This window comes from Pipistrellus hanaki, assembly GCF_964339955.1.
Source record: "Pipistrellus hanaki genome assembly, chromosome: 3".
NCBI classification, from domain to species: Eukaryota; Metazoa; Chordata; class Mammalia; order Chiroptera; family Vespertilionidae; genus Pipistrellus; species Pipistrellus hanaki.
The window spans coordinates 105,231,989-105,258,931 of NC_140505.1; the positions used below are offsets into that span (position 1 = coordinate 105,231,989).

Here is a 26,943-nt window from a genome sequence, read left to right on the forward strand (position 1 = left end):
GACCAAGAGCTATTTGTTAGGCAATTATGAAATCCAGAAAGAGAGGTACAGGAAATTAACTCCACTAGTTTCTTTTTCTCCTCATTAGATTCTTTAGTGCCACTGGACCATAGCTCAAAATATGTTAGATGCTACAAAAATAAGAATTTAAAATTTTTATTTTTGCTTTTGGTCCACAGTTACATGCATATCCTATCTAATAAAGAGGGAATATGCTAATTGACCCTCATGCCATCACAAAGATGGCGGTACCCACAGCCAATAAGGAGGGAATATACTAATTGACAGCCCTGCCTGCCCTCAAAGATGGTGGCATCCACAGCCAATAAGGAGGGAAAATGCTAATTGACTGCATCACCCTCAAAGATGGCAGCGCTCATAGCCAATAAGGAGGAAATATGCTAATTGACTGCCCTGCCCTCAAAGATGGTGGCGCCCACAGCCAATAAGGAGGGAATATGCTAATTGCTGCTATGTCCTCAAAGATGGCGGCACTCACAGCCACAAGATGGTGATGCCCAGTCCCCTCAGCCCCACTGGGGTGGCAGGCACTCAGCAAGGTTCGGCCACTCTGTGTGCTTGCTTTTGAAGTTCCCCAGTATCCTTAGCCCCCCCAGCCTCCAAGGCACAGGCAAGCCTCAGATGACGGCTACCCAGTCGCCCAGGACTGCTTGAGGCTCAGGTAACCAGGGTGGGCCAAGGCTTATGCTGCCTACAGTAAGTGGCAGCAGCAGAGGTATGATGGGGCATTGCCTTCCCCTGATTACCAGATTGTCTCCCACCTCTGAGGGCTTCAAGACTGTGATAGTTGGCAGGCTGGGCTAAGAGAACCCTCCAGTGCATGAATTTTCATGCACCGGGTCTCTAGTGACATATAGTAGTGTTGATTATAATTTTCTATCCCATTCATTGAAAATAAAATATCCTAAGTGATTCTTGAGGTAACTTAATAGAAACAGATACCACTGATTTCAGCAATATATTAAACTTAGGAATTGTCAGGTACTGTTGCTATCTTTTACTCCAGATTTTATGAAGGACCTATATATGAGTAGGAGTCACAGATACAGCACTGACGAAGAAACCCATAGAAACCCATAGAAACCCATAGAAACCCATAGAAACCCATAGAAACCCATATTTCCACAATTCAACTTCGGGAGTCACTAGATTTCTTCTCTTTTTATATATTACTAGTGGCTCAGTGCACAAAAGTCGTGCACATTAAAAGGGAATTAATTAGAGGAAATACTTTAATATTGCTATTTGCCCTTTCTCTGATAGAAGTGTCAGAGATGAAAGAAAATTAGTAAAATGTATATGAAAATCTCCCTCCTGTCAGAATCTGGGGCGCACCATAGGACCTAGAGTCAAGTCCCCGCCCACCACATGTATGTGCTTCAAAAATGCAGGAGACACAGACCCAGCCAGCCCCACCCACATCAAGCCCCACCCGGAGGGGGGGCGCAGCTTCAGGTCCCTCAGCCTGGCTCCAGGTGGGAGGTGCAGTCTCAGGCATCAAGCCCTGTCAGGCAGGGTGAGCACTGCCTGAGGTACCCTGTCAAGCCCCACTGGGCAGGGGCTGCAGCCTGAGGTCCCCCAGCCTGGCACTGGGATGGGAGCATTGCCTGAGGTCCCCCATCAAGCCCTGCTGGGAGAAGGGCAAGGCCCAAGGTCCTTTGCCCTGACCAGGTGCCATGCAGCCTCAGGTCCCTGCTGTTCCATGGTGATGTTACAGTGCCCTAATTTGCATATTCCTCTATTATATGGATAGATCACATATCTCCAATAAGTCAACACTGCCAAAGGTTTGGGAGAACAAATTATCCACAAATGAAACTTTAAATAATGTGCTCCATGAGTGCGGAATTTTCAAAATGTTTTTACTATTTCTCAAAATATGGTTGACATTCCCATAGGACAGTGGTCGGCAAACTCAATAATCAACAGAGCCAAATATCAACAGTAGAACGATTGAAATTTCTTTTGAGAGCCAAATTTTTTAAATTTAAACTATATAGGTAGGTACATTATTATTAACATAATTAGGGTACCCCTAAGCTGGCCTTAGCAAAAAACGTGGTATTTTGTGGAAGAGCCACACTCAAGGGGCAAAAGAGCCGCCTGTGGCTCACGAGCTGCGGTTTGCCAACCACTGCCATAAGACATGTAACAATGCCGGATATTTCTATAAAAGAGTATGGTTTATAAGTATCCATAGGGTAAGACTGACTTGTATATGAGGTAAATTCACATTGATTGGCTGGATTCCATCATTGGCAACTGTCTTTAAGTTTCTAGTGATATTATGCTGAGGTAACAAATCATCAACTGAAGAAAAATTTTAAAAAGAGTCCACAGTGGAACCATGACAATGTGAAATGCTCCTTTTTTAAGCCATCTCAATTTTCCTTTTCTCTTAAAAAATATCAACTCAGAGAGCTGGGGTAGATAAGTGCTATAATAAGCACTCACCATTCTGAGATGAAGCCTAAAAAAAGTCAGACATCAATAAAATGGGCATACACACTTCCAGAGCAAAGCAAACATCCCCTTGCTGCTATGACTCTCATGCCACTGATGTGACAGTGTTTAATTCGCTGCCAATTCTATTAGGTGATTTTGTGAGTAATGCAGTATCAAAACTAAAACTAAAAATCTGAATTAAAGCACTGAAAATTATTTTTCTCAGACAATTGTTACTTGATTAATGTCTCCTATAATTTGCTTCTTTTTAGCCACAAACAGGCTGTACCAGAATCAAGTAAAACAAAATTTAATAATTTCATGGGTCCACATAAACTCTATAATTCTTCTCTAACTCTTAGAAGAAAGGACTGAAATAATCTAAATAATATCACATTTTCTTTCTCCAGCAGCAGTAACAAAGATGTGGCAATCACCATTTTATACTCTTCTGCATCTGGGTCTGAGACTTCTTTATATTTTAGTAGGGTTTGTGAGAAATTGGTAATTCAGGAAAAGAAATAAAAATAGAGGTGGAATGACAAGGCTGTTCTTGAACTTGGAGCTCTAGTAAATTCTCATCTAAAAATTTTTTTTTCTGCTTTACTAGGAAGTCAGGAAACGGGATAAGTATGTGCTAGAAGGGCTGTATTTAGTGGTTTTGAAAGAAATTTCTTTCTTCATTGAAATTATTTCATATGGAGAAAACATTAATTCCATTTATTACAGAAAACAGCAATCCCCTCACTAGTATAAAGTTACCAACAGAGAACAGAGCATTTAGGGCTTGAGCCCTTTTTCTGAGATCAAATGAACAATTTGAATCAAACAGCTTTATACTGTTTCCTTAAGTTTTCAACAATAAAAATAAAAGTTTATTGGCATTTTAACCGAAAATTTTAATACTTATTTGCATTGCTGAAAAATAAATCAAATAGCTACCTAGAAGTAAACAGATATTTCATTAATTAGGGACATATTTTTGTGGACAAAATATTATTTTAATAGACCCCCTGGAAAATGGATAAAGAAAATATTACCCAAAGGAGAAAAGTAAAGGGTAGAACTAAATGTCTGACAACCCAAGGATACCAAAAGGGAACTCATAAGCATCACGTTAATGTGTGTATTTATACAAACATACACACTCACACATATAGGATTATTGTGGCCATAATAAGAAGGCTCAACATTTGTAGAGTGGCTTTATAGCCTACCAAAACACTTGTGGGGATAATAATTTATTCCACACAGATGAGATTATGGAGGCTTAGAAAGAATACAGAACTTACCCGAAATCACACCAGTAAACAGAAGAAGAAATAAACTCCATATCACCTAACTTCTGGTTTAATGCACTTACTCTAACTCTTATTGCCTTTTTATTTATTCATTAAAGAGTGTGAAGATAAAAGGAAGAGACAAATGAGTGCCAAAACAGACATGCCACACACAAAAACTATCTGTGGTGAAGGATAATTCCTGCTGTGCAAATTTCTGTAGGAAAATATGTTTCAATGAAAACATCCAGGAAGGTGCAGCCAAGGAGAACATAAACTGCACATAAAAATCAGTGGGAAGCCATCTGGCTCTCATGACTTCACCTTCAGCCATATCTTGGATGACTGCCTCTATCATCAATAACTTGGTTTATCAAACTTCTCAGTAGGAGATAACAGAATAAGGGCCAAACACCCCAAGAACTCATTACAAGCAAACTAAATATCATCTGTTATAGATCTGCCACATAGATTCCAAGAGAGCTTCCCACCCCGTGAAGCAGTGCTGATTCAGTTTAGACAGAAGTATCTAAGCATGTCTACTTTAAAAACCAGTATCTAGCCAGGGTTTTATTTCTTTTCCACTGCAGTGGTCCCTTTGTTGAATCAAGCTGAAATTTAGAGACAGATATTTCCAGAACTTCTGGGACAATACAATCATGTACGATCTTATCAAAAAAATTTCAGGAGAAAGAAAATATAACAAAAAAAAGATAAATACAAATGCATTTTTTTAAAGAACTTGTGTAAATAGAGATTTCTTTTCTTTTTTTTTTTTTTTTTTTTTTTTGTATGTGTGTGTGTGTGTGTGTGTCCTAGCATCAGATGTGGTTATTTCCTGGGAGCTTCAGTTTTCCTTCACAGATTCTTTAGTTGTTGTCTACTGACACCAGCTGGTAAAATTATAGAGGAAGTTATAGTGGCTAAAGCTTCTGCCAAAATCTACTTTATGTAAGAAAATTTTTTAAGAAATAAGGAAATAAGAAATCAAAGCAAGAGAATCTAAGGATTCCTTTTTATTCTTTTTTTAATATATTATATTGATTTATTACAGAGGGAAGAGAGATAGTTAGAAACATCGATGAGAGAGAATCATCGATTAGTTGCCTCTTGCACACCCCATACTGGGGATGTGCCCGCAACCAATGTACATGCCCTTGACCGGAATCGAACCCGGGACCTTTCAGTCCGCAGGCTGACACTCTATCCACTGAGCCAAACCGGTTTCGGCTCCTTTTTATTCTTATATAGCACATAGGATGAGAAAGAAAACATGTAATTAAGAAAGGTTATGTCACTAAGTTTTAATAATTTTAAATTCTAGCTAACCCTCTCAACTTCACATCATATATAAAATCTCCATACTTTTATTGCCATATTATTTCTTAAGTTTTCTTTTTCAAGTATATTAAATATGACTCCATCAAAAGGATATCTTTTAGGGCTTTCAATATTCTAAAAGAAAAACTTCATATTGCTGCCTTTTCCTTATTATTCTTGAAGATGCTTGTTAGTATTCTGATCTTTTATTAAGAGTTTTATTAAAACTAGATTTTTTTTTTGTTTTTAAGACAAAGATGAGATAATTATTTCAAAACTGTATCCAGCATAACTAAATAATATTTTAAAAAGTATAAGGTAGTTTAAAATTTAACTACAGAGTTACTTAAAAGTAGAGAAATGTCCATCTAAACTATGCAAATCAACCCTGAGAGTATAGGTTTTAATTGTAGGCCATTCTTACTATAAACATTTAGAATCTGATTCTACTGAAGGGGATAGAAACACAAAGAGAAACTAAAGGAGAGTTTTAAAAAACATGAGAGAGTTTCATTTTATCTACCATCTCTGACTTATTCCACATTGTGAAGGTGGCTAATACAATATTAATATGGATTTTCAACTCTTCTTTTGAACATTCATCCTCAGACATTTGCGTTTTTAGACTTGCTGTTACTTAAACATATTTGAGTAATTTCCATTAATAAGTGGAGTGAAATGCAGAATAATATTGGGTTGCCATTATACAGACTATATCATTCCTTTAAGTTAAAACCCATTTCATACATCTTTCTAAGATCAAAAGAAGGAAAAGTCTAAACATGGAGATTTCTGCTATGGCAGGGGACAGCCATTTAGCTTCTTTCAACAAGCCAGAGATGGCAGAATTCTCTTTGAAGTGGCAGTCCTGTTGGCCTTTGAAGTCCCTTGTCAATTGCAGAATGGCTCTGGTGGGGTTTGTTTTGTAGCCAGCTGTCACCATGAAGGCAGACATGACGTATCTCCAGCAGTCTCACTTCAGGGTCTGTCAAGTTACTGATTTCATAACCAGTCACCATAACAAAGGAGATTCAAACTCACTGACATTACAGCAAGAGTCTATAATGAAACTTACTAGGTTCCTCTTGACAGAGCTTGATTTAAATACTGACATGAGCATACAATGGCAAAGAGAAAATGATTGTGAATTTAAATGTTACAGCTCCCCATATTCTTGAAACATTAAAAAATACTATCCATATGTTTATCAACAAAATGTTTTATAATAATAACATCTTTTTTTAAAAAAAATGAAATACCTTTGAATAATAGCATTTTCAATATTTGCACTGACAAAACAGATGACTTCTCCAGAAATCAGTAAACTACTTAATAAGCACAGTTTATTTGCTAACTTACAACTGAACTTCTTTCTAAGACTGAATGAATCTATACAGTTTTGAGAAATATTTGTATTTGTAATACTTTTAGACTGCATAGCTATTCACCTCAGAAACCCGCATCACTCACTACTGACACAGACTTTTAAGGGTAAAGAAAAAAGTATTGAGACATGTTAAGAAACTTCTATAAACTATAAATGTAGCCCATTATAGCACTATATAAAAGGAAACAATGGTAATAATATTATAAATCTATTTTTAAGGCAGGAGAAATGAGGCAAATGTTGAAAAACTTAATGTCAAATTTGCCAATGATCAGAAGTATTAATCCCACCAGAAGAAAATACTAGTAAAGTAGGATCAAAAAGATTTTCAAACTAATTTGATCATACTTAATATTTGTTCTATAGAATGTTTTGAATTTGTACATGTTTTTATGAACATGGCTTACTATTATTTCAGAGTTGAAGACTTTTAGCTAGCTCCCATTAGCCAAAAGGTTAACAAGAGCAAGGCTATAGTGTTGTACATTCATCCTATAAGACATAATAAGACCTTTGTTACCCACTGATGGATAGGTAAGGACAATGATGATTTCTCAAGTTTATTTTTCAATTATGGCTACCATGCTTTAAAATCAAACACTAAAAAAATGTTATCTGCAAATGCATAATATCTACTCTAATTTTTTAAATCTATAATTCTAAAATCTTTGAGTTTATCTGGTCAGAGAAAGTGCTTTATCAAATCCTATGGAAAGAAATTACAACAAAGAATAAAAACATCTAATAATCATAAAATTACCATTTAAACTTAAGTGATACAGCTATTATTGAAAGGTAGAAACAGTCTACCTTTCAATAGGTAGAGGGATCAGAATAAAATTTAAACTTAATGTTTAAATTAAGTCTTACCATTTAAACTTAAGTGATACTGCTATTATTGAAAGGTAGAAACAGTCTATTTTTCAAAAGGTAGAGGGTTCAGAATAAAATTTCATTCATTCACTCAATAATATTCACTGAGTTCCACTATACAACAGACATGTAACAATAAACAAGACATAGGCCCTATCCTCAAGTATCTTTCATTCTATTGGAGAAGATAGAGTCGGTCCAAGTAACAGACAGTAGGTAAGTAATAATACAGTGTTATAAACAAATAGTACAGGGCGCTGATGAAAATATGGGAGAGACACATAACTCAGACTTGGAGGGTCAGAGGAGGTTTTATGGAAGAAGTAAAATTTATCCAGACAAGGGGAAAAGGTAAAGATAAAGACACTGCTTCATAGAGAGGGAACATGTAATTTAATAAATCTTTCTTCATTCTTCTGAAAAAGGACCCAAGAGCACATATGCTCTTTTTCTATCCAGTAAACATTAAATAAATCTACAGATTTACTTGTTAAATGATAAAGTAATACCATTAATTAAGAAAGTAGTTGTCCGGGTGACTGGCAGTTAATTGGTAATCAATAAATGTCAGTATCTCAAGTTTTGTAACTGTTTTAAGAATAAGATGCTGTGTACTTCCTGTGTGTCACATTTTCTAGTAATAAGTCACTCACATATAGAGTAACAGAAAGCTTAGTCACAGAAATGTAGAGTTAACAGGTACCTTCTCAGTTTATATGCACTTGAGATTAATTGGAAGAAGCCTGTATACTGTGAAAGGCTAACATAAAGCCAATATATGTTATCTCCCAAGTGTACATTTTTTAACTCAGAACATTCTTCAGAACTAAATCCATATATCCAACTGCCTGCCTGACATCTTCATGAGAAAGAGGGCACAGGCATCTCAAATTTAAAATGTAGAAAGCTGTATCCCTACCTTAAACTCCTCCTCTCCAGTTATCACCACAGCTCAATAACCATCACCACCATTCACTTAGGTCCTCTCAGTCTTCCACAGCCCTTTCCCTAATTTCCATATGCGATCCACTGGCAAGTCCTGTTGAATCTATCTCCAAATAGATCTCTCCATCTCCACTGAAAACACCATACTGTGCTCTGGATCATGCAATATCTTCCTAATAGGTACTCCTTATTCTAGCCTTGCTCTCCTGCTATTCTTCATATAACTGACAGAATAATCTTTTAAAAACACAAAATGGATTTTTATCACTCTCCTACATAATGTTTTCCATCTACCTCTCCAGTTTCATTTCAAACCTCTGCTCTTTCACTCATTTACTCACTCATTCACCTACCTATCCACCAACTCACTTCTACTTACGTAATACTAGAGGACCGGAGCACAGGGGTGGGATGGGGGCGAGGGGGCGTGTCTCTCAGCCCAGCCTGCAACCTCTCCAATCTGGGATTCCTCAAGGGATGTCTGACTGCCCATTTAGACCCGATCCCGGTGGACATCCCTCTCACAATCCAGGACTGCTGGCTCCCAACTGCTCACCTGCCTGCCTTCCTGACTGCCCCTAACTGCTTCTGCCTACCATCCTGTTTGCCTCCAAATTCCCTCCTCTGCTGGCCTGGTCACCCCTAACTGCCTTCCCCTGCAGGGTTGTTTGCATCCAACTGCCCTCCCTTGCAGGCCTGGTCCCTCCCAACTGCCCTCCCATGCTGGCCATCTTGTGTCCACATGGGGGCAGGATCTTTGATCACATGGGGGCAGCCATCATGTGTGTTGGAGTGATGGTCAATCTGCATGTTACTCTTTTATTAGGATAGAGGCCTGGTGCATGGGTGGGGGCCAGCTGGTTTGCCCTGAAGGGTGTCCCGGATCAGGGTGGGGTTCCCTTGGGGCGTGGGGCAGCCTGGGCGAGGGGCCTGTGGTAGTTTGCAGGCTGGCCATTCCCCCCAGTAACCCAAGCAGAGGCCCTGGTATCTGAGATTTATTTATCTTCTATAACTAAAACTTTGTAGCCTTGAGTGGAGGCCAGGAAAGGCCTGGGCGGGCAGGAAGCTTGGCATCCTCCATTGCCGGGGGCAACCAAAGCCTCCTGCTGGCTCCAGCTCCGTGGCTGCTGCCATATTTGTTGTGTTAATTTTCATACTCGCTCCTGATTGGCTGGTGGCCATGTCTTATGGGCGTAGCGGAGGTACAGTAAATTTGCATGTTTCTCTTTTATTAGGATACATAGGAATAGAAGACAATATAACTAAATTTTTTAATAATTTTTCAGAATTATATGCCTTAAACCACATACTAGTTTTAACTCTTGTTTATATGAATTAGCCTATTGTAAATTTATTTTTGTTATACATAATTTCTCTTAAAGTCACAGAACCTATCAATAAGGTTAAATGAGGATTTACTGTATAAGTAATAATGCTTCAGCATAATCTGATTGCATGCACTCCCCTCTTCCTTCCTCTTTCCCTCCTCCCACAGTTTGTGCCACGCATATGTACCCTGAACTTTAGCTACTAAGTGCTATTTAAATCTCCCTGGATGCTTCTAGCTTTTACCTATGCTGGTCCCTCTATCTGCGTGTAATACATGAATATCTTTGACCTCTTCTTTGTCTAACTCTTTAAGGCTCACCTCATGCATTAGCCATCTCCTCCAGAAAGCCTCCTATGTACCTCTCCAATCTGGATTACATGCTTGCCCTTCCCTTCTATCCTTAAAGCTCTCTATTCAGATGACTACTCTGATATTTATCAAACTGAACCATGATTATAGTTTCATTTTTCAGTTTCTCCCAATGAACTCTGAACTTTCTGAAGCAAAGGTTGTATCTCTATTACTAATACATTTTTATTTCCAATGCTTAGTTCAGCAAAGCATTCAATAAATACTTATAGAAAAGGTTGCATAAGTAAAAGTGTCATTATCTTATTTTATACATTACTGCTATTTGATTTAAAAATGAGGGAAAGAGCCCAGCCAGCATGGCTCAGCAGTTGAGCATTCACCTATGAACAGGAGGTCACAGTTCAGTTCTTGGTCAGGGCACATGTCCAGTTGCAGCTCAGTCCCTGGAGTGGGGCTTGCAGGAGGCAGCCTATCAATGATACTCTCTCATCATTGATGTTTCTCTCTCCCTCTCTCCCTCTCCCTTTATCTCTCTGAAATCAATAAAAAACAAACAAACAAAAGTAAGTAGGCAATGGGGAAGACTGGGGAGTGAAACTATAATTTTATTACTGCACATCACCTTTTACAGGCTACCCAGCTACCAGTTCTGCTTCAGTGGTTTTGTTCTATCTGAAAAGTACTTGGTATCATGGTAATAAATACTGTGTAAGTGACTAGGTAGTTTTGTAGCCAATAGACAATAGAGATTTTTATTCTTTTAAAAATTTATCTTTATTGTTGAAAGTATTACAGATGCCCCATTCCCCCTCCTCCAATTGATCCCCTTCACCCTGCACCTGACCCCTGAAGCTTTCACCATACTATTGTCTTGATAAATCTTTAAGTATAAAAATAAATGGGACACTCGGCAGCAGCCACTGTACAGGCCAAACTCCAATTGCTCATGTGTCTAGCTCTGTTTCCTATGCAACCATGTTTGATAAACCAGATATGGCTATGATTGTGAAATTTGATGAAGTTGAAAATGAAAACAGAAATACAAGAGAAACATCCACTGCCTTCAAAAGGAACAAACAACCTAATAGGAGAAACAAGCAGGTGAAGCATAATGAGGTGTGTGACACCAACATGCACTGTACATTCCATAAGCACTGCCTTCTAATTTAATTCTTTTAGCTATTTAACTAAAAGATATAGAGAAGTTGGATCAAATTTAGATGACTGTGCTGCCCATTTTGACATCAAGAATAAAGAACTACTGACAATGAAGGCCATCCCTACCTCTCCCATCTTCTTGTCTGGATGGCAGGGAGGGAAAAGACTTACATGTTAAAAGAAGAAGCTGGGACAACAAAGAAATTTAGAGTAAAAACCAAGCTGGTTCAAGATGTCCTGCAGGCTATATAACACAGTTTCACTAGAAGTGCCCAAAATGCTAATCTATACTAATAAAAGCCTAGGTGGCATCTAGCCCTCGCATCATCACAAGATGGCCACCAGGGGAGGGCAGTTGTGGGCTATCAGTCCAGCAGGGGAGACAGGTGGGGGGATCAGGCCGCAGGAGAGCAATTAGGCGTCAATCAGGCCGGCAGGCGAGACAGTTAGGAGGGGTTCAGGCTGGAAGCAGAAACGGTTAGGAGCAATCAGGCAGGCAGGCAGGCAAGCAGTTGGGAGCCAGCAGTTCCGGATTGTGAGAGGCATGTCGACTGCCTGTGGGATCAGGCCTAAGCAGGCAGTCAGACATCTCCCAAGGGGTCCCAGATTGGAGTGGGTGCAGGCTGGGCTGAGAGACAACCCCTCGCCCGCCAGGTGCATGAATTTCATGCACTGGGTCTCTAGCTAATCTAAAACTATCTAGAAAATCATTGGTAAAACCTTATGATTTTGTAGGTCAAGAATTTACACTTAATATACATAAACCAAATAATGTAAAATTAGCAATTTGAAGAAAATGAGTATCGCTATTAAAAAATCAGCCATTAAAATAAAAATCAGAACTCATGTGCAAATGTTAATTATAATGAGATGTATCTTTTCTCAAAACATTAAAAAACATTCTTTTGGAACAAAACAAATCCAACTTATTAAGCCACAAGAGAAAGTCTTATTACTTAAAAGGCATTTTTAAAATCTTAGTAATCTGTTTGAAAATGGCTACCTCAAAAATAAATTTACTCTAGCCCTGGCCAGTGTGGCTGTTAGTTGAATGTCATCCCATGCACCAAAAGGTTACTGGTTTGATTCCCAGTTAGGGCACATGCCTGGGTTTCACTCTTGATCCCCAGTGGCGGGTGTGCAGGAGATAGCCAATTGATGTTCTGCTCTCACATCAATGTTTCTCTTTCTTTCTACTCCCTTCCTCTCTAAAAATTCATAAAAAATATTTTTAAATAAGATAATAATTTTTAAAATTTGCTCTCAAGTTATACCAGAGATGACATTTTCAAATACAATAAAAAAGCATTTCACACTTTTTAACTTCATAAAAACACTGCTGAATTAAGGATATTGCTCCCTAACTCTTGGTAATTCTGAGACTTGTTTAAGTGAAAAAATTTTACTCTATGCTCATTTTAACAAAATGAGTCTTCACTGAGTAAAGTGGGCCAAATATATGATGCAGGAAGATGATCTGACTTTTGGTGGTAAGAATACATGTATCATGGCTATATACACTTGAAGATGTGATCTCATTAACCAATGTCACCCCAATAATTTATTTTTTTTTAATTTTTAAAAGAGGGTGGGGAAATGGACTCTCACATTCAATGAAATACAAAACCTGAGCAGAAAGAAGTTTCAGAAGGAAATAATATGGAAAGGAACCCTGGATTTCCTCATGGGTTTCTCTTTTATCCCTATACTAGAGGCCCAGTGCACTAAATTTGAGCATGGGGGTGGGGATCTCCTCAGCCCAGCCTGCACCCTTTCCAATCTGATACCCCTTGGGGGATGTCTGACTGCTGGTTTAGAGGATTGGGCTTAAACCAGCATTGGGATTGGGCCTAAACCAGCAGTCGGACATCCCTCTCACAATCCTGGACCGCTGGCTCCTAATCGCTCACCTGCCTGCCTGTCTGGTCATCCCTGCCTCCCCCTGCTGGCCTGGTTACCCCTAACTGACCCCTGCTGCTGGCTAGGTTGCCCCCAACTGCCCCCTCCCTGCCAGCCTGATTGCTCCTAATTATCCCCCCCGCTGAACTGGTCACCCCTTACTGCACGCCCCTGTTTGCCTGGTTGTCCCCAACTGCCCCCCTGCTGGCCTGGTCACCCCCAACTGCATGCCTGCTGCCATCCTGGTCCACCTCTTACTGCCTCCCTGCCAGCCTAGTTGCTCCCACTCCCCCCCTGCTGGCCTGGTTGCCCCTCTACTCCTCCCCGCCCCTACCACCAACCTGGTTGTCCCACGCAGCCTACTGTTCAGTCATTTGATTGTCCCTCACTAACCCCACAAGATAGGCAGCCATCTTGTGAGGGTGTGAGTGTTAATTTGCATATTGCCACTTCATTATATAGGCTTTGCCAACACAGTTTAGAAGACATCTTCCTTCACTGCATTGTTAGACAACTTTTCCAAATATGGGGCATGGCTCAATATAGGGCAGCATATGCTGAAGCCGGTTTGGCTCAGTGAATAGAGCTTCGGCCTGCAGACTGAAAGGTACCAGGTTCAATTCCGGTCAAGGGCACATACCTTGGTTGCGGACACATCCCCAGTTGGGGGTGTGCAAGAGGCAGCTGGTCAATGTATCTCTCTCATCGACATTTCTAACTCTCGGTCCCTCTCAATTCCTCTCTGTGTAAAAACAATAAAATATATTTTTTAAAAATATATAGGGCAGCATGTATTTGGAACAAAAATACTATAAGGAGCTGCTGTAAAGAATTTAAGAAAGGCATCAAAAAATGTTTTCCTTTGAGAGTTTTTCTCTGCTCAAACTTTAAAAGGTTATGTACTTTATTTTGATGAGCTATGGCTCCCAATCAATTTCACTTTGCACTTTGAGAAATTAAGAGATGCAGACATCCTCCCCTTTCAGAGGTAGTCATTTCTTCTCAGAGGCTAAATTGAGGCAAGAGACAGATAAATTCTGGACCTAAGAAAGATAATAAGAGTAATGTCCCTAACCAGAAAAAGCTTCACTCATTTAAGGTATTTCAAATGAATACTTGATGAACAATTAATAAACAGTGGAGTTAGAAAACAAAGAAAGATAAAATAAGAAAAGATGAGAGCAGGAGGCAACAATGAATGAAGTTTACACAACCCCAAAAGTACAAATATAAAAGTAGTTTCTTCATACCTTAAACCACTTAAAGCCCAAATGACTGGTCTCATGCAATATTTCACTCAACAGCTTCAGATAGGCAATGAGAAGCACAATGGTGCAAAAAAGATAAACAGAAGAGAGGGGAGAAAAGCATGCAATTAAAAGCAAATTAAATATAGTCACTTTGGGAAATAGTGTCACAGTTTCTTGCAAAGTTAAGTGTAGTCTTCCCATACAATCCAGCAACCAGACTCTCAGGTATTTACCTAAATGAATTGAAAATTTATGCCCATACATAAAGGATATAAGTGTTTATAAAAGCTTTATTCATAATTGCCCAAAACTGGAAACAAGACATTCTTCAATAGGTATAGGAACAAGCAAAGAGCATTGTGGCACATCCATATAATGGGATATAATTTAGAGATAAAACTGAGTTTTCATGCCACAAAAAGACATGAAAGAACCTTAAATGCAGAGGGTAAATGAAAAAAGCTAGTCTGAAAAGCCTACGTACTGTATGATTCCAACTATATGATGCTATGGAAAAGGCAAACCTATAGAGACAAGAAAAAAGATCAGACTGGGAAAACAGGGGAGGAGTGATTAGGTGGAGCACAGGTGATTTGGAGGCCAGTGAAACTATTCTGAATGACACTGTAATTGTGGATACATGACATTATACATTTGGTAAAGCCCATAGAACTGTACAATTCAAAGAGGGAACCAAAATGTAAACTATGCACTAGTTAATAATGTATTAATACTGGCTCATCAATTTAACAAATTTACCACACCAATGTCAGATGTTAATGATAGGGAAAACTGAGACGAAGAAAAAAGTATCTAGCAACTCTGTATTTTCTGCTTAAGTTTTACATAAATTTAAAAAATTGATCTAAAATATTATAACTAGTTTACATAACAATAGCTTTAAAAAGGAAACATAACAGTAGTCTATAGTCTATAATGACATGATCTAATGGCGAAAACTTCTACACGATCTCTGATATGTAAAGTTTGTAACTAACTAATGATTTCTAAAGCAGGAAGAAATCTTTACAGGAGAAAAAAAAAGGTGACATTTTGAAAATAAAGGAAAGTGTAAAAAAGGTAAGATCAAGCTGAAAGAATATCCATTATCATTCTGAAACAATGGTTATCACCACCCCGTCTTTGAAACATTCCACTACCTAACTCTATTCAACTGTACATCAGGAAAAATCCAAATAGAAAGAGGACTAAGGCACTAAAGGACATATTGTGAAAAGATCAATTTTCCCTTGGCTTTGCCAATTTCAGTCTGTCTTTATTTCTGTACTTGACACTAAAGAAACTAATTTGCTTTGAATTGTACCCTTCTTCCTTGCTATGCAACTAACAACTCACAAGAGCATTGGTAGTTTGATCTAAGAGCTTCCCCCCATTCATGTTATCCTCTCACTTGAACTTTTCACCTGTTTAATATTTATATTTCTCCAAAAAAGAAATGGAAAAGAAATAATCACTGAAAAATAAAATGTCATGAGTGTCTGTGTGAGGTAGGTTCAAAACCTCCAATCACACTCTCATAATGGGACTTGAGATTAGATTCTTCACTGGTTAAAATTATTTCTTCCATTCACATCTCCCTCTTTAGTTATTCTTCCCAATAAAAAGTTAAAGGCAACAGTGAGGATCTAAAGAGAATCTAGAAAATTCTATCTATACTAGAGCCCGGTGCATGAAACTTGTGCACGAGGTGTGTGTGTGTGTGTGGGGGGGGGGTGTTTAAGGGGGGTGTCCCTCAGCCCAGCCTGTACCCTTTCCAATCTGGGACCCCTCGAGGGATGTTCAACTGCCCACTGGAATCAGGTCTAAATGGGCAGTCAGATATCCCTCTCACAATCCAGGTCAGCCGGCTCCCAACTGCTTGCCTGCCTGCCAGCCTGATCACCCCCCACTCCCATGCCAGTCTGATTGATGTCTAACTGCTCCCCTGCCAGCCTGTTTGCCCCCAACTTTCCTCCTCTGCCGGCCTGGTCACACCTAACTGCCCTCCTCACAGGGTTGATCACCTCCAACTGCCCTCCCCTGCAGACCTGGTCCCACTCAACTGCCCTGTTTTGCAGGCCTGGTCCCTCTCACCTGCCCTCTCCTGTTGGCCATATTGTGGTGGCCATCTTGTATCCAAATAGGGGCAGGATCTTTAACCACATGGGGGCGGCCATCTTGTGTGTTGGAGTGATGGCCAATCTGCATATTACTCTTTTATTAGATGGGATAGAGGCCTGGTGCACAGGTGGAGGCCAGCTGGTTTGCCCTGAAGGGTGTCCCGGATCAGGGTGGGGGTTTCCTTGAGGAGTGGGGTGGCCTGGGCGAGGGGCCTGTGGTGGTTTGCAGGCCAGCCATACTCCCTGGCGACCCAAGTGGAGACCCTGGTATCTGGAATGTATTTACCTTCTATAATTGAAACTTTGTAGCCTGGAGCAAAACCAAGCTCCCTGCTTGGTCCATGGCTGCTGCCATTTCTATTTACCTTCAATAATTAAAACTTTGTAGCCTTAAGTGGAGGGCCTAGGCAGGCTAGGGCAGGTGGAAAACGTGGCTTCCTCCATTGCCGGGGGCAACCCTAGCCTGTTCTCTCCAGCTCCATGGCTGCTGCCATTTTTCTTGGGATTTATCTTCTATAATTGAAACTTTGTAGCCTTGAGTGGAGGCTAGGCTGGCCAGGGTGTGTGGAAAGCTTGGCTTCGTCCATTGCGGGGGGGGGGGGGGAAACCCAAGACTCTCAACTGCTCTCTGTGGCTGCAGCCATCTTGGTTGGGATTAATTTGCATACTCACTCTGATTGTTTGGTGGGCGTGGCTTATACCAGAGTGATGGTTAATTTGTATATTACTCTTTTATTAGGTAGCAACAAGACATTTAACAAGTCACCTCAAGAGCACACTGATCTAGGACTCTTTAAGTACCACAATATCTCTGTCTTTCATACTTGTTATTAATCTTAACTTGTTATAGCTTTAACTGCTCTTTTGAACAAGCCAAGGTATAAAATAAATAAACTATTTTCTATTTAAAATTAACATCTTTAACTCAGAAATGCTTGTGTCTTTCCATTTAATTTAAAAGCAGGATTGTGCTGGTCTTGTACCAAACAGACATGTTCGATTTCATCTTATCAGATATATGAGCATATACTACATAAGTGTATCTGATATCAGTCCCTAATTATTAATGCAGTGACCTCTGCATTAACACAAGTCAATTCTTATATAGCTATCTTTCAATTCTTATTTAAGTCTAAGTACTTACACTTGATGAGTGTTTTTGAAACCATATAAATATACATTATGTTTAGTTTCCCTAGACTACACTGTTTGGGTTTTACCTTTTGTTTAACTAGCTGCATTGCCAGTAACTGTATAAAATCGCAGACCTGTTTTTCAGCATTGGTCCTGGCTGATTCCTCTTGTGCTAGCACCATTTCTCGCTCTGCAGTTATCTGTACACTCTCTCTTAGTGCTTCTTCCAGCTCTTCAATTCTGTCATCCTTCTTACGGAGATTGTCCTGGAAAACGATGGAAGACTCGGTGAAGTAGACTAATTAGTTAACACAAGGAGAGCCTATTGATCAACAAGGGCTATTTGTTTATTAAATGTTCTTCCCTTCAGAAGTAAGTCCAGAAAAAAGAGATATCATCAGAGAGGAAAAAATAAAACAAGAGAAGAAAGAAGTAAAGGAGGTTGAATAAGTATATTATTAAGAGCAAAGGGTCAAGTTATTAAGCAAGAGGAACATGTGATGGACTTGATCTCCATCTGGATGGACTTGCTATCCAGAGTGAATAAAATTGTTGCACTGGGCAGCATGGGTAACAAAAGCTTAATTATTTAGAAGCACAAAGCTACTGAACTACTCTCTAAACTGACCTAATATCAGCTCTGATGAAGCCAAAGTAATAAGATTCAATGTCAAATGTTCTCTTTCCCTGAAAAGTCAATCCTAGATGAAAAAGTTAAGTAAACAGCATGATCTTACAGATTATATTCTTCATATAGCAATTATTTAGCAAACTAATTTAAAAGAAGAGAAATGAAAAAAGAGTTTTTCCTGATGTAGTAAAGAAAGCCATGTTTTCTCTTAATTTTATATGAAAAAAACTGGAAGTAAAAACCACACCCTATTATAAATGACTGGTTTGGCTAAGAATGAGTAATTTAGTTAGCCAACCAAAACCCACTACAATAATCATCTAAGCAAGTTTAAAAAGTAAATTTTGAGGAAGTAACTATGAATTTTAATCAGAAAGACAAGCAAAATTTTACAGGACTTTAAAAAATCATGTAAGATAGAAGATCTTAGAATAAGAATTAGCAGTTTTCAAGTAGAATGAAAAACTTAATTCATGAGGTTATTATAAGCATTTCTTCTTTATATTCCTATAGAACCAGAATATTAATAATAATAAAATGCTGGGTTCCAAAATGGTGATGGAGTAAGTACATGCTTCTAGGACCAAATTGAAATTACAACTAAACTACAGAAAAACCATCCTGAATAATTAACTGAAGGCTAGCTAAGAGAACCTGAAAACCAACGTTGGAAAGTGGAGACTACATAGAGATTGGTAGAAAGTGCGGAGGTTCAAAAGGGCTGGCTGGGCTCCCATACACAGCAGATGAAGTTCTGGAGTGATATCTCAACTATGGGGTTTCCCACTGAGAACTCTGATATCTAAACCCTAAGCTGGGCTCCCAATCCCAGAGCACCAGAACTGAGAAAGGTGCTCTGGCTTTGAAAAGCAGCAGGATTTCTGTCTGCCAGGGAGAGAAGACTAGAAATGCAGGCACCCTCTAAAAGGGCCTTCACACTAAATTTCATGTGCAACTAATCACCTTGGTCTCCAGCAGAGTGAGGGCAGAATGGACTGGAGTTCAGTGAGCAGAAGCCAGGGTTGAGAACTCTGGGGTTAGACCTGTGAAAGGTAGACACCCTAGTTTCCTGTGCTGAGTCATTTCTTCACGCTGCAGAGGATATCTTTCTCAGACAGACTTTTGCTATCCAGGTAGTGTTTAGAGGAAAGGCAGTTGCCCCATCCTGCCAGAAAACCCCTTGCCAACCCTGTGCAGTTTCTGAGGCCCATAAAGAGGCTAAGAATAACAATCAGCCTGCAGGCAGAAGCAATTGTCTGACCCTGTTGGAAAACCTCTCAACCCACACTGTAGTTGATAGGATAATCAATCCTGAATACAAACAGACTGCTGGCAAGGAAGGTCTCTGGAGGCTTTGAGTCTTTGCCTGATCTAATTCATGGCCCGAGGCTAGGAAAGGCAAACTTCAGTGCACATCTTCATCTTTTCCAAAGGCACCCAGTCCGAGCAGAGGAAGTCACACTCTGTGGATTGCTGATAGCTCCAAACAGAATACTCAATGCCAGTAAGAAAGAGCGTCTGACACTGACCTGCACTAGAAATTGGGAGGTGTAGCAGATCTACCTAGTATAGAGACACAAATTCAAACAGGCAGCCAAAATGGGGAGACAAAAAAAAAGCCCCAAACAAACAAACAAACAAACAAACAAAAACACAAACAAAAAAGAAGGAAAAAGAAAAGTCTCCAGAAGAAGAGCTAAGTGAAAATAGAGATAAGAAATTTGAGACAAAGAATTCAGAATAATGATGGCAAAGATGCTCAATAGCATGCGAAAATATATAGTAACCATGAAGAATGACATAGCACTAATAAAGAACACAGTGGAAGGAATACATAGCAGGTTAGGGGAAGCCAAGCATCAGATTAGTGAATTAGAACTAAATTCTAATCAGAGAACGAAAAAGAAAAATAAAATTATAAAAATAGGTGGACCCAGTGATCCCATGTCTAGGAATAAGAGACCCAAAATTACAATCAGAAAGAATGTATGCATTACTATGTTCATAGCAGCATAATTTACAATAGTTAAGATCCAGAAACAGCCCAAGTGCCCATCAGTATATGAGTGGATGAAAATACTGTGGTAGATTTATATCATGGAATACTATGCAGCTGTAAAAAAATAAGGATCTCTTGCTTTTTCACACAGCATAGAGGGACCTAAAGAGTATTATGCTCAGTGAAATAACCCAGTCAGAGATAGACAAGTATCACATGATCTTACTCATATGTATGGAATCTAAAGAACAAAATAAACTGTTGAACAAAATCTCAAGATTGGGTGGAAAGAGATCAACAAAAAAAAATTTTTTTTTAAATAGGTGGACCCAGTGAGAGGGTTAGAGAGTTAGAAACATCGATGAGATAGAATAATTGATCAGCTGCCTCTTGCACACCCCACTGGGGATGTGCCCGCAACCGAGGTACATGCCCTTGACCAGAATCGAACCCGGGACCTTTCAGTCTGCAGGCTGATGCTCTATCCACTGAGCCAAACCAGTTTCAGTGGATTAAGGGAGTTTATTACCACCAAACCGGAAATGTAAGAAATGCTAAAAGGTCTGTTATAAAAAGAAGAAATATGAAGGGAAGAAGGAACAAAGGCATAAAGAATAAAAATGGTGGAAAAACAAGTACTTGTCAATAACTTTGAATGTAAATGGGTTAAATGCCCCAATCAAAAGACACAGGGTAGCTGAGTGGATAAGAAAATATGACCCATATATCTGCTGTCTAAAGGAAACACACCTCAGAACAAAGGACTCATACAAATTGATGATGAAGGGATGGAAAAAAGGTTTTTCAGGCAAATGGAAATGAGAAAGAAAAAAAAAAAAAGAAGAAGAAAAAAAGCTGGGGTAGCAATACTTAAATCTGACAAATTAGACCTAAAAATGAAGGCCATAACAAGAGATAAGGAAGGACACTTCATAATGCTAAAGGGAGCAATTAAACAAGAAGATATACCACTGGTAAACATATAGGCACCCAATATAGGAGAACCCAAATACATAAAAATTAAAAAAAAATAAAAACTTCTGAAGGATATAAAGGGAGAGACTGATAGAAATACAGTCATAGTAGGGGACTTTAATACCCACTAACACCATTGGATAAATCCTCTAAACAAAAAACCAGCAAAGAAACATCAATCCTCAATGACTCATGAGATCAGATGGAATTAATTGACATCAACAGATCATTTCACCCCAAAGCCCCAGAATATACATTATTCTCAAGTGCACCTGAGTCTTTTTCAAAGATAGACCACATATTGGGGCACAGGCAAAGTCTCTTCAAACTCAAGAAGACAGAAATCCGATCAAGCATCTTCTCAGATTACAGTGGCATCTTCTCAAATCACAATGGCATAAAACTAGAAATCAACTACAATAAAAAAATAATTAAAAAATCAAACACCTAGAGGCTAAATAACATGCTACTAAACAATGATTGGGTTACCAAAAAGATCAAAGAAGAAATAAAAATCATCATGGCAACAAATGATAATGAAAACACAACAATCCAAATCTATGGGACACAGTGAAAGCAGTCTTGAGAGGGAAGTTCATAGCTCTACAGGCCTATATAAAAATAAATAAATAAATAAATAAATAAGAAGAAAAAATAAGAAAAAAATTATAAAAAAATTATCTATCCCTACAGCTCAAAAAGTTAGAAAGAGAGCAACAAGAAGAGCCTAGCATAAGCAGAGGAAGGAAATAATAAAGATCAGAGTGGAGATAAATGATATAGAAACCAAAAAACAATAGAAAAGATCAACAAAATAAGGAACTGGTTCTTTGAAAGGATAAACAAGATTGATGAACCTCTAGCAGGCTCACCAAGAAGCAGAGAGAGAGGACCCAAATAAACACAATCAGAAATGAAAGAGATGAAGTAACAACCAATCCCACAGAAATACAAACCATTATGAAAAAATACTATGAACAACTAGACAACCTAGAGGAAAATGACATATACCTAAAAAAGTACAAGCTCCCAAAACTCAATCAAGAATAATAATAATTAAAAAAAAAAACATGAATAGGCCAATAACTACCAAAGAAATTGAAGCACTGATCAAAAACCTTCCAGCAAACAAAATGCCTGGTCTGGATGGCTTTACAGGGGAGTTCTACCAAGCATTCAAAGACGAACTAAAACCATCCTCCTCAGACTATTCCAAAAAATTCAAGGGGAAGGCACACTTTCTAGCTCTTTCTATGAAGCCAGAATTACCCTAATCCCAAACCCAGATAAAGATACCACAAAAACTGAGAACTACAGGCCAATATCCTTGATGAACATAGATGCTAAAATCCTTAACAAAATTCTAGCAAATTAGATTCAGCATTACATTAGAAAGATCATACACCATGATCAAGTGGGATTTATTTCGGGGATGCAAGGATGGTACAATATCTGCAAATCAATAAATGTGTTACATCACATAAACAAACTGAAAGACAAAAATCACATAATCATATCAATAGATTCAGAAAAAGCATTTTACAAAATCCAATACCCTTTCTTGGTAAAAACTCTCAGCAACAGGGGAATAGAGGGATCATACTTCAACATAATAAAAGCCATATATGACAAACCCACAGCCAACATCATACTCAATGGGCAAAAACTAAAACAATTTCTCCTAAGAACAGGAACAAGACTGGGATGCCCACTTTCACCACTCCTGTTCAATATAGTACTGGAAGTGATAGCCATAACAATCAGACAAAAAGAAGAAATAAAAGGTATCCAAATTAGAAAAGAAGTAAAACTGTCTTTATTCACAGATGATATGATACCATACATAGAAAAATCCCAAAAATTTCATTAAAAAACTATTAGACATAATAAATGAATTTGGCAATGTTAACAGGATACAAAATTAACGCCCAGAAATCTATGGCCTTTTTATACACAAATAATGAACTCCCAGAAAGAGAAACAAACAAAAAACAATTCCACTTACCATTGCTCCAAAAAAAATTAAGATACGTAGGAATAAACTTAACTAAGGACATAAAAGACCTATACTCGGAAAACTTCAGAATATTGAAAAAAAAAGATAGAGAAAGACATAAACAAATGGAAGAACATACCATGTTCACGGATTGGTAAACTCAACATCATTAAAATGTCCATACTACCCAAAGCAATCTATACATTCAATGCAATCCCCATTAAAATACCAATGACATATTTCAAAGATCTAAAGAGTTTCTACAAAAATTCATTAGAAATAAAAAAAGATCCCAAATAGCCACAGCAATCCTGAGAAAGAAGAACAAAGTTGGAGGGATCACATTACCAGAAATCAAGCTATATTACCAAGCCACGGTTCTCAAAACTGCCTGGTACTGGCACAAGACCAGACATATAGACCAATGGAACAGAACTAAGAACCCAGAAATTGACCCATGCCCTTATGCTCAATTAATATTTGACATAGGAGGCAAGAGCATACAATGGAGACGAAACAGTCTCTTTAATAAATGGTGCTGGGAAATTTGGACAGATACATGAAAAAAAAAAATGAAACTAGATCACCAACTTATACCATACCCAAAAATAAACTCAAAATGGCTAAAGCACTTGAATGTAAGACGGGAAACCATAAAAATCCTACAAGACTCCATAGGCAGCAAAATAGCAGATATATGTCATAGCAATATCTTTATAAACACAGCTCCTCGGGTAATGAAGATTGAGGAGAAAATAAACAAATGAAACTATATTAAAATAAAAAACTTCTGAACAGCAAAAGAAACCATCAACAAATCAATAAGAAAGTCCATTGCATGAGAGAACATATTTGCCAATGCTATTTCAGATAAGGGTTTAATCTCCAAAATGTACAGAGAACTCATACAACTTAACAAAAGGAAGATAAAGATCCAATAAAAAAATAGTCTATGGCTCTAAGTAGACACTTTTCAAAAGAGGACATACAGAAGGCCCAGAGACATATGAAAACATGCTCAAAGTCACTAATCATCCGAGAGATGCTAATCAAAACTACATTGAGGTACCATCTCACACCTGTCAGAATGGCTATCATCAACAAATCAACAAATGACAAGTACTGGAGAGGATGATGTGGAGAAAAGGAACCCTCCTGCACTGCTGGTGGGAATGCAGACTGGTACAGCCACTGTGGAAGATAGTATGGAGTTTCCTAAAAAAGTTAAAAATGGAACTTCCATTTGACCCAGTGATCCCACCTCTAGGACTATATCCCAAGAAATAAGAAAACACCAATCAGAAAGGATATATGCACCCCCATGTTTATAGCAGCATAATTTATAATAGGTAAGATATGAAACAGCCTAAGTGCCATCAGCAGATGAGTGGATTAAAAAACTGTGGTACATCTACACAATGGAATACTACGATGCTATTAAAAAGAAGGAACTTTTACCATTTGCAACAATATGGATGGAACTGGAGAGCATTATGCTAAGTGAAATAAGCCATTTGTAGAAAAATAAACATCACATGATCTCACTCATATATGGGATATAATTACCAAGATAATTTGATGAACAAGTATATACTGATCTAGAGACAAATGGCTGGGGAGCGGAGAGCGTTAGAGATCAACCAAAGGGCTTGTATGCATGCACATTAGCATAACCAATGGACACAGACACGGGGCGGTGGGGCCTTGCCCAGGGTAGGAATGGTGGGGGAATCAACCGGGGGAAAAGCAGACATATGTAAAACTTTAGACAAGAAAAAAAATTAAAAATAAATAAAATAAAGTATTTTAAGCTCTGGAAAAATAAAGAAAAATCTCTAATCTGTTCCATGCCTGAACTCTGGATAGAAGTGACAGTTATCACAATTTCTCTGAATATGTGTGAGCCAACAAAACGTCGAGTGGTAAAATATTGGACTTCAGAAACTGTAAAACAGAACAGATTTGGTTTACTTCTGCTCTCAGGCCCAGGCTCTAGAAAATAAAGGGTTTGTGCTGAAATCCCTGGGAAGTGCTTCTATACCACGTACAGCCCAGGGCCCTGAGTAGGTGCTTCACAGTCTAAACTATATTTTCTCTTTCAAAAAGTCCACATTCAGCAGTCTTCAAGTTAAATCATGAGGTAGTCATGCCATTATGAGTCTGTGATCTTAAACAAATATACATAGAACCTCGAATATCCCAAATCCCTTCTATCTATAGAATATCCCTTAGGTTTGAAGGTTCTGAGGTATTCAACAAATAGAAGGATGACTTATTGGAGCCAAATGTAGATACAAACTAAAGCTAAGATATGGCATGTTAAACTTAAGTGTGAGAAAACCATTTCTGTAATTTATATGCATTATTGATTTGCTGCTAGCTTGGAATGAAGTCTTCTAAACTTCAGCTAAATTCATTATTTGTGCTATTGAACATGACAGCCACTAGCTACATGTGGCTACTCAGTATTTATTTATTTATTTATTTATTTATTTATTTATTTATTTATTATATTTTATTGATTTTTTACAGAGAGGAAGGGAGAGAGATAGAGAGTTAGAAATGTCGATGAGAGAGAAACATCGACCAGCTGCCTTTTGCACACCGCCTACTGGGGATGTGCCCGCAACCAACCTATATGCCCTTGACCAGAATCGAACCTGGGACCTTTCAGTCATCAGACCGACGCTCTACTGCTGAGCCAAACCAGTTTCGGCTGGCTACTCAGTATTTAAAATGTGGCTAGCCGAAGCAGGTTTGGCTCAGTGGTAGAGCGTTGGTCTGTGGACTGAGGGGTCCCAGGTTCGATTCCAGTCAAGGGCATGTACATTGGTTGCGGGCACATCCCCAGTGGGGGGTGTGCAGGAGGCAGCTGGTCGATGTTTCTCTCTCATCGATGTTTCTAGCTCTCTAAAAATCAATAAAATATATTTTAAAAAATAAATAAATAAAATAAAATGTGGCTAGTCCAAATTGAGATGTACTATAAATATACACTAAATTCTGGAGACTTAGCCCCAACAACAATAAAGTAAATATTTCATTAATAAGCTTTACATTAATTATGTGTTGAAATGGTAACATTTTGGACATATTAGATTAAAAAAAACATTATTAATTATTAATGTCATCAGTTTTCTTTTAGTTTTTTTTTTAAGAAGTTACTAAAGAATTCAAAGTTATCTGTGTGCTAACATTTCTTATGGACAACACTGCTAGAGCAAGAATACTTTTTTACATATGAGATATATCCATAAAAGTCTCTATAACACATCATGTTTCATAACTTTTCTTAGCTCATAATCTATTAACACATAAATATCAGTTACCTATGTGAGAATCCATATGGCAAACTTACTGTGAAAGCTCTAACAATCCTCAGCAGTGAAAATTACTGCGGTGGTAATATTAATAAAACAAATTCAAAAGCACCCTTCTACCAACAGAAAAAAACTGAATTGTGAATTTAAAGTGAAAAAAATTCAAGTATTTGGCAAATCACTTTAATACTTAGGATATTAAAGTGCCTGTATTAGTTGTTTATTGTTATATAACAAGTTACCTTAAAACTTAGCAGCTTAAAACAACAGTGAACATTTTTTATCTCAGTTTCTATGAGTCAGAAACTCAAAAGCAGCTTAGCCAAACAATTCTGGTTCCAGGTTCTCTACTGGGGTTAGAGTCAAGATGTCAGCCAGAATTCAGTCCTCTGCTTCCACTTACATGGTTGGCAAGTTGGTAATAGCTCTTGGCAAAGGGCCTTTCTCTTCCTTTCTACAGGGCTGCTTGAGTATCACTGTGACAGATCATCTGGCTTTCCTCAGAGCAAGTGATCCAAAAGAGCAAGGCAGAAGCGTCAACATCTTTT

The 26,943-nt window shown here is 38.3% G+C and overlaps 2 protein-coding genes across 13 annotated transcripts in view; one reads left to right on the forward strand and one right to left on the reverse strand.

Annotated features, from left to right (window-relative positions):
• The window catches only part of RAD52 (RAD52 homolog, DNA repair protein), a 493,030-nt gene that overhangs the window by 204,964 nt on the left and 261,123 nt on the right, over positions 1-26,943 (forward strand). The gene's annotated exons all lie outside the window — the stretch shown is intronic.
• ERC1 (ELKS/RAB6-interacting/CAST family member 1) overlaps positions 1-26,943 on the reverse strand; it is a 402,974-nt gene that overhangs the window by 190,822 nt on the left and 185,209 nt on the right. For 7 of the 11 annotated variants that reach the window (XM_084878770.1, XM_084878768.1, XM_084878764.1 and 4 more), the window contains one exon: positions 17,609-17,740. The exons of the other annotated variants lie outside the window; for them this stretch is intronic. In XM_084878770.1, the coding sequence (XP_084734896.1) occupies positions 17,609-17,740 (132 nt within the window). The remainder of the gene's footprint in view (positions 1-17,608; positions 17,741-26,943) is intronic. 11 annotated transcript variants of the gene reach the window in all.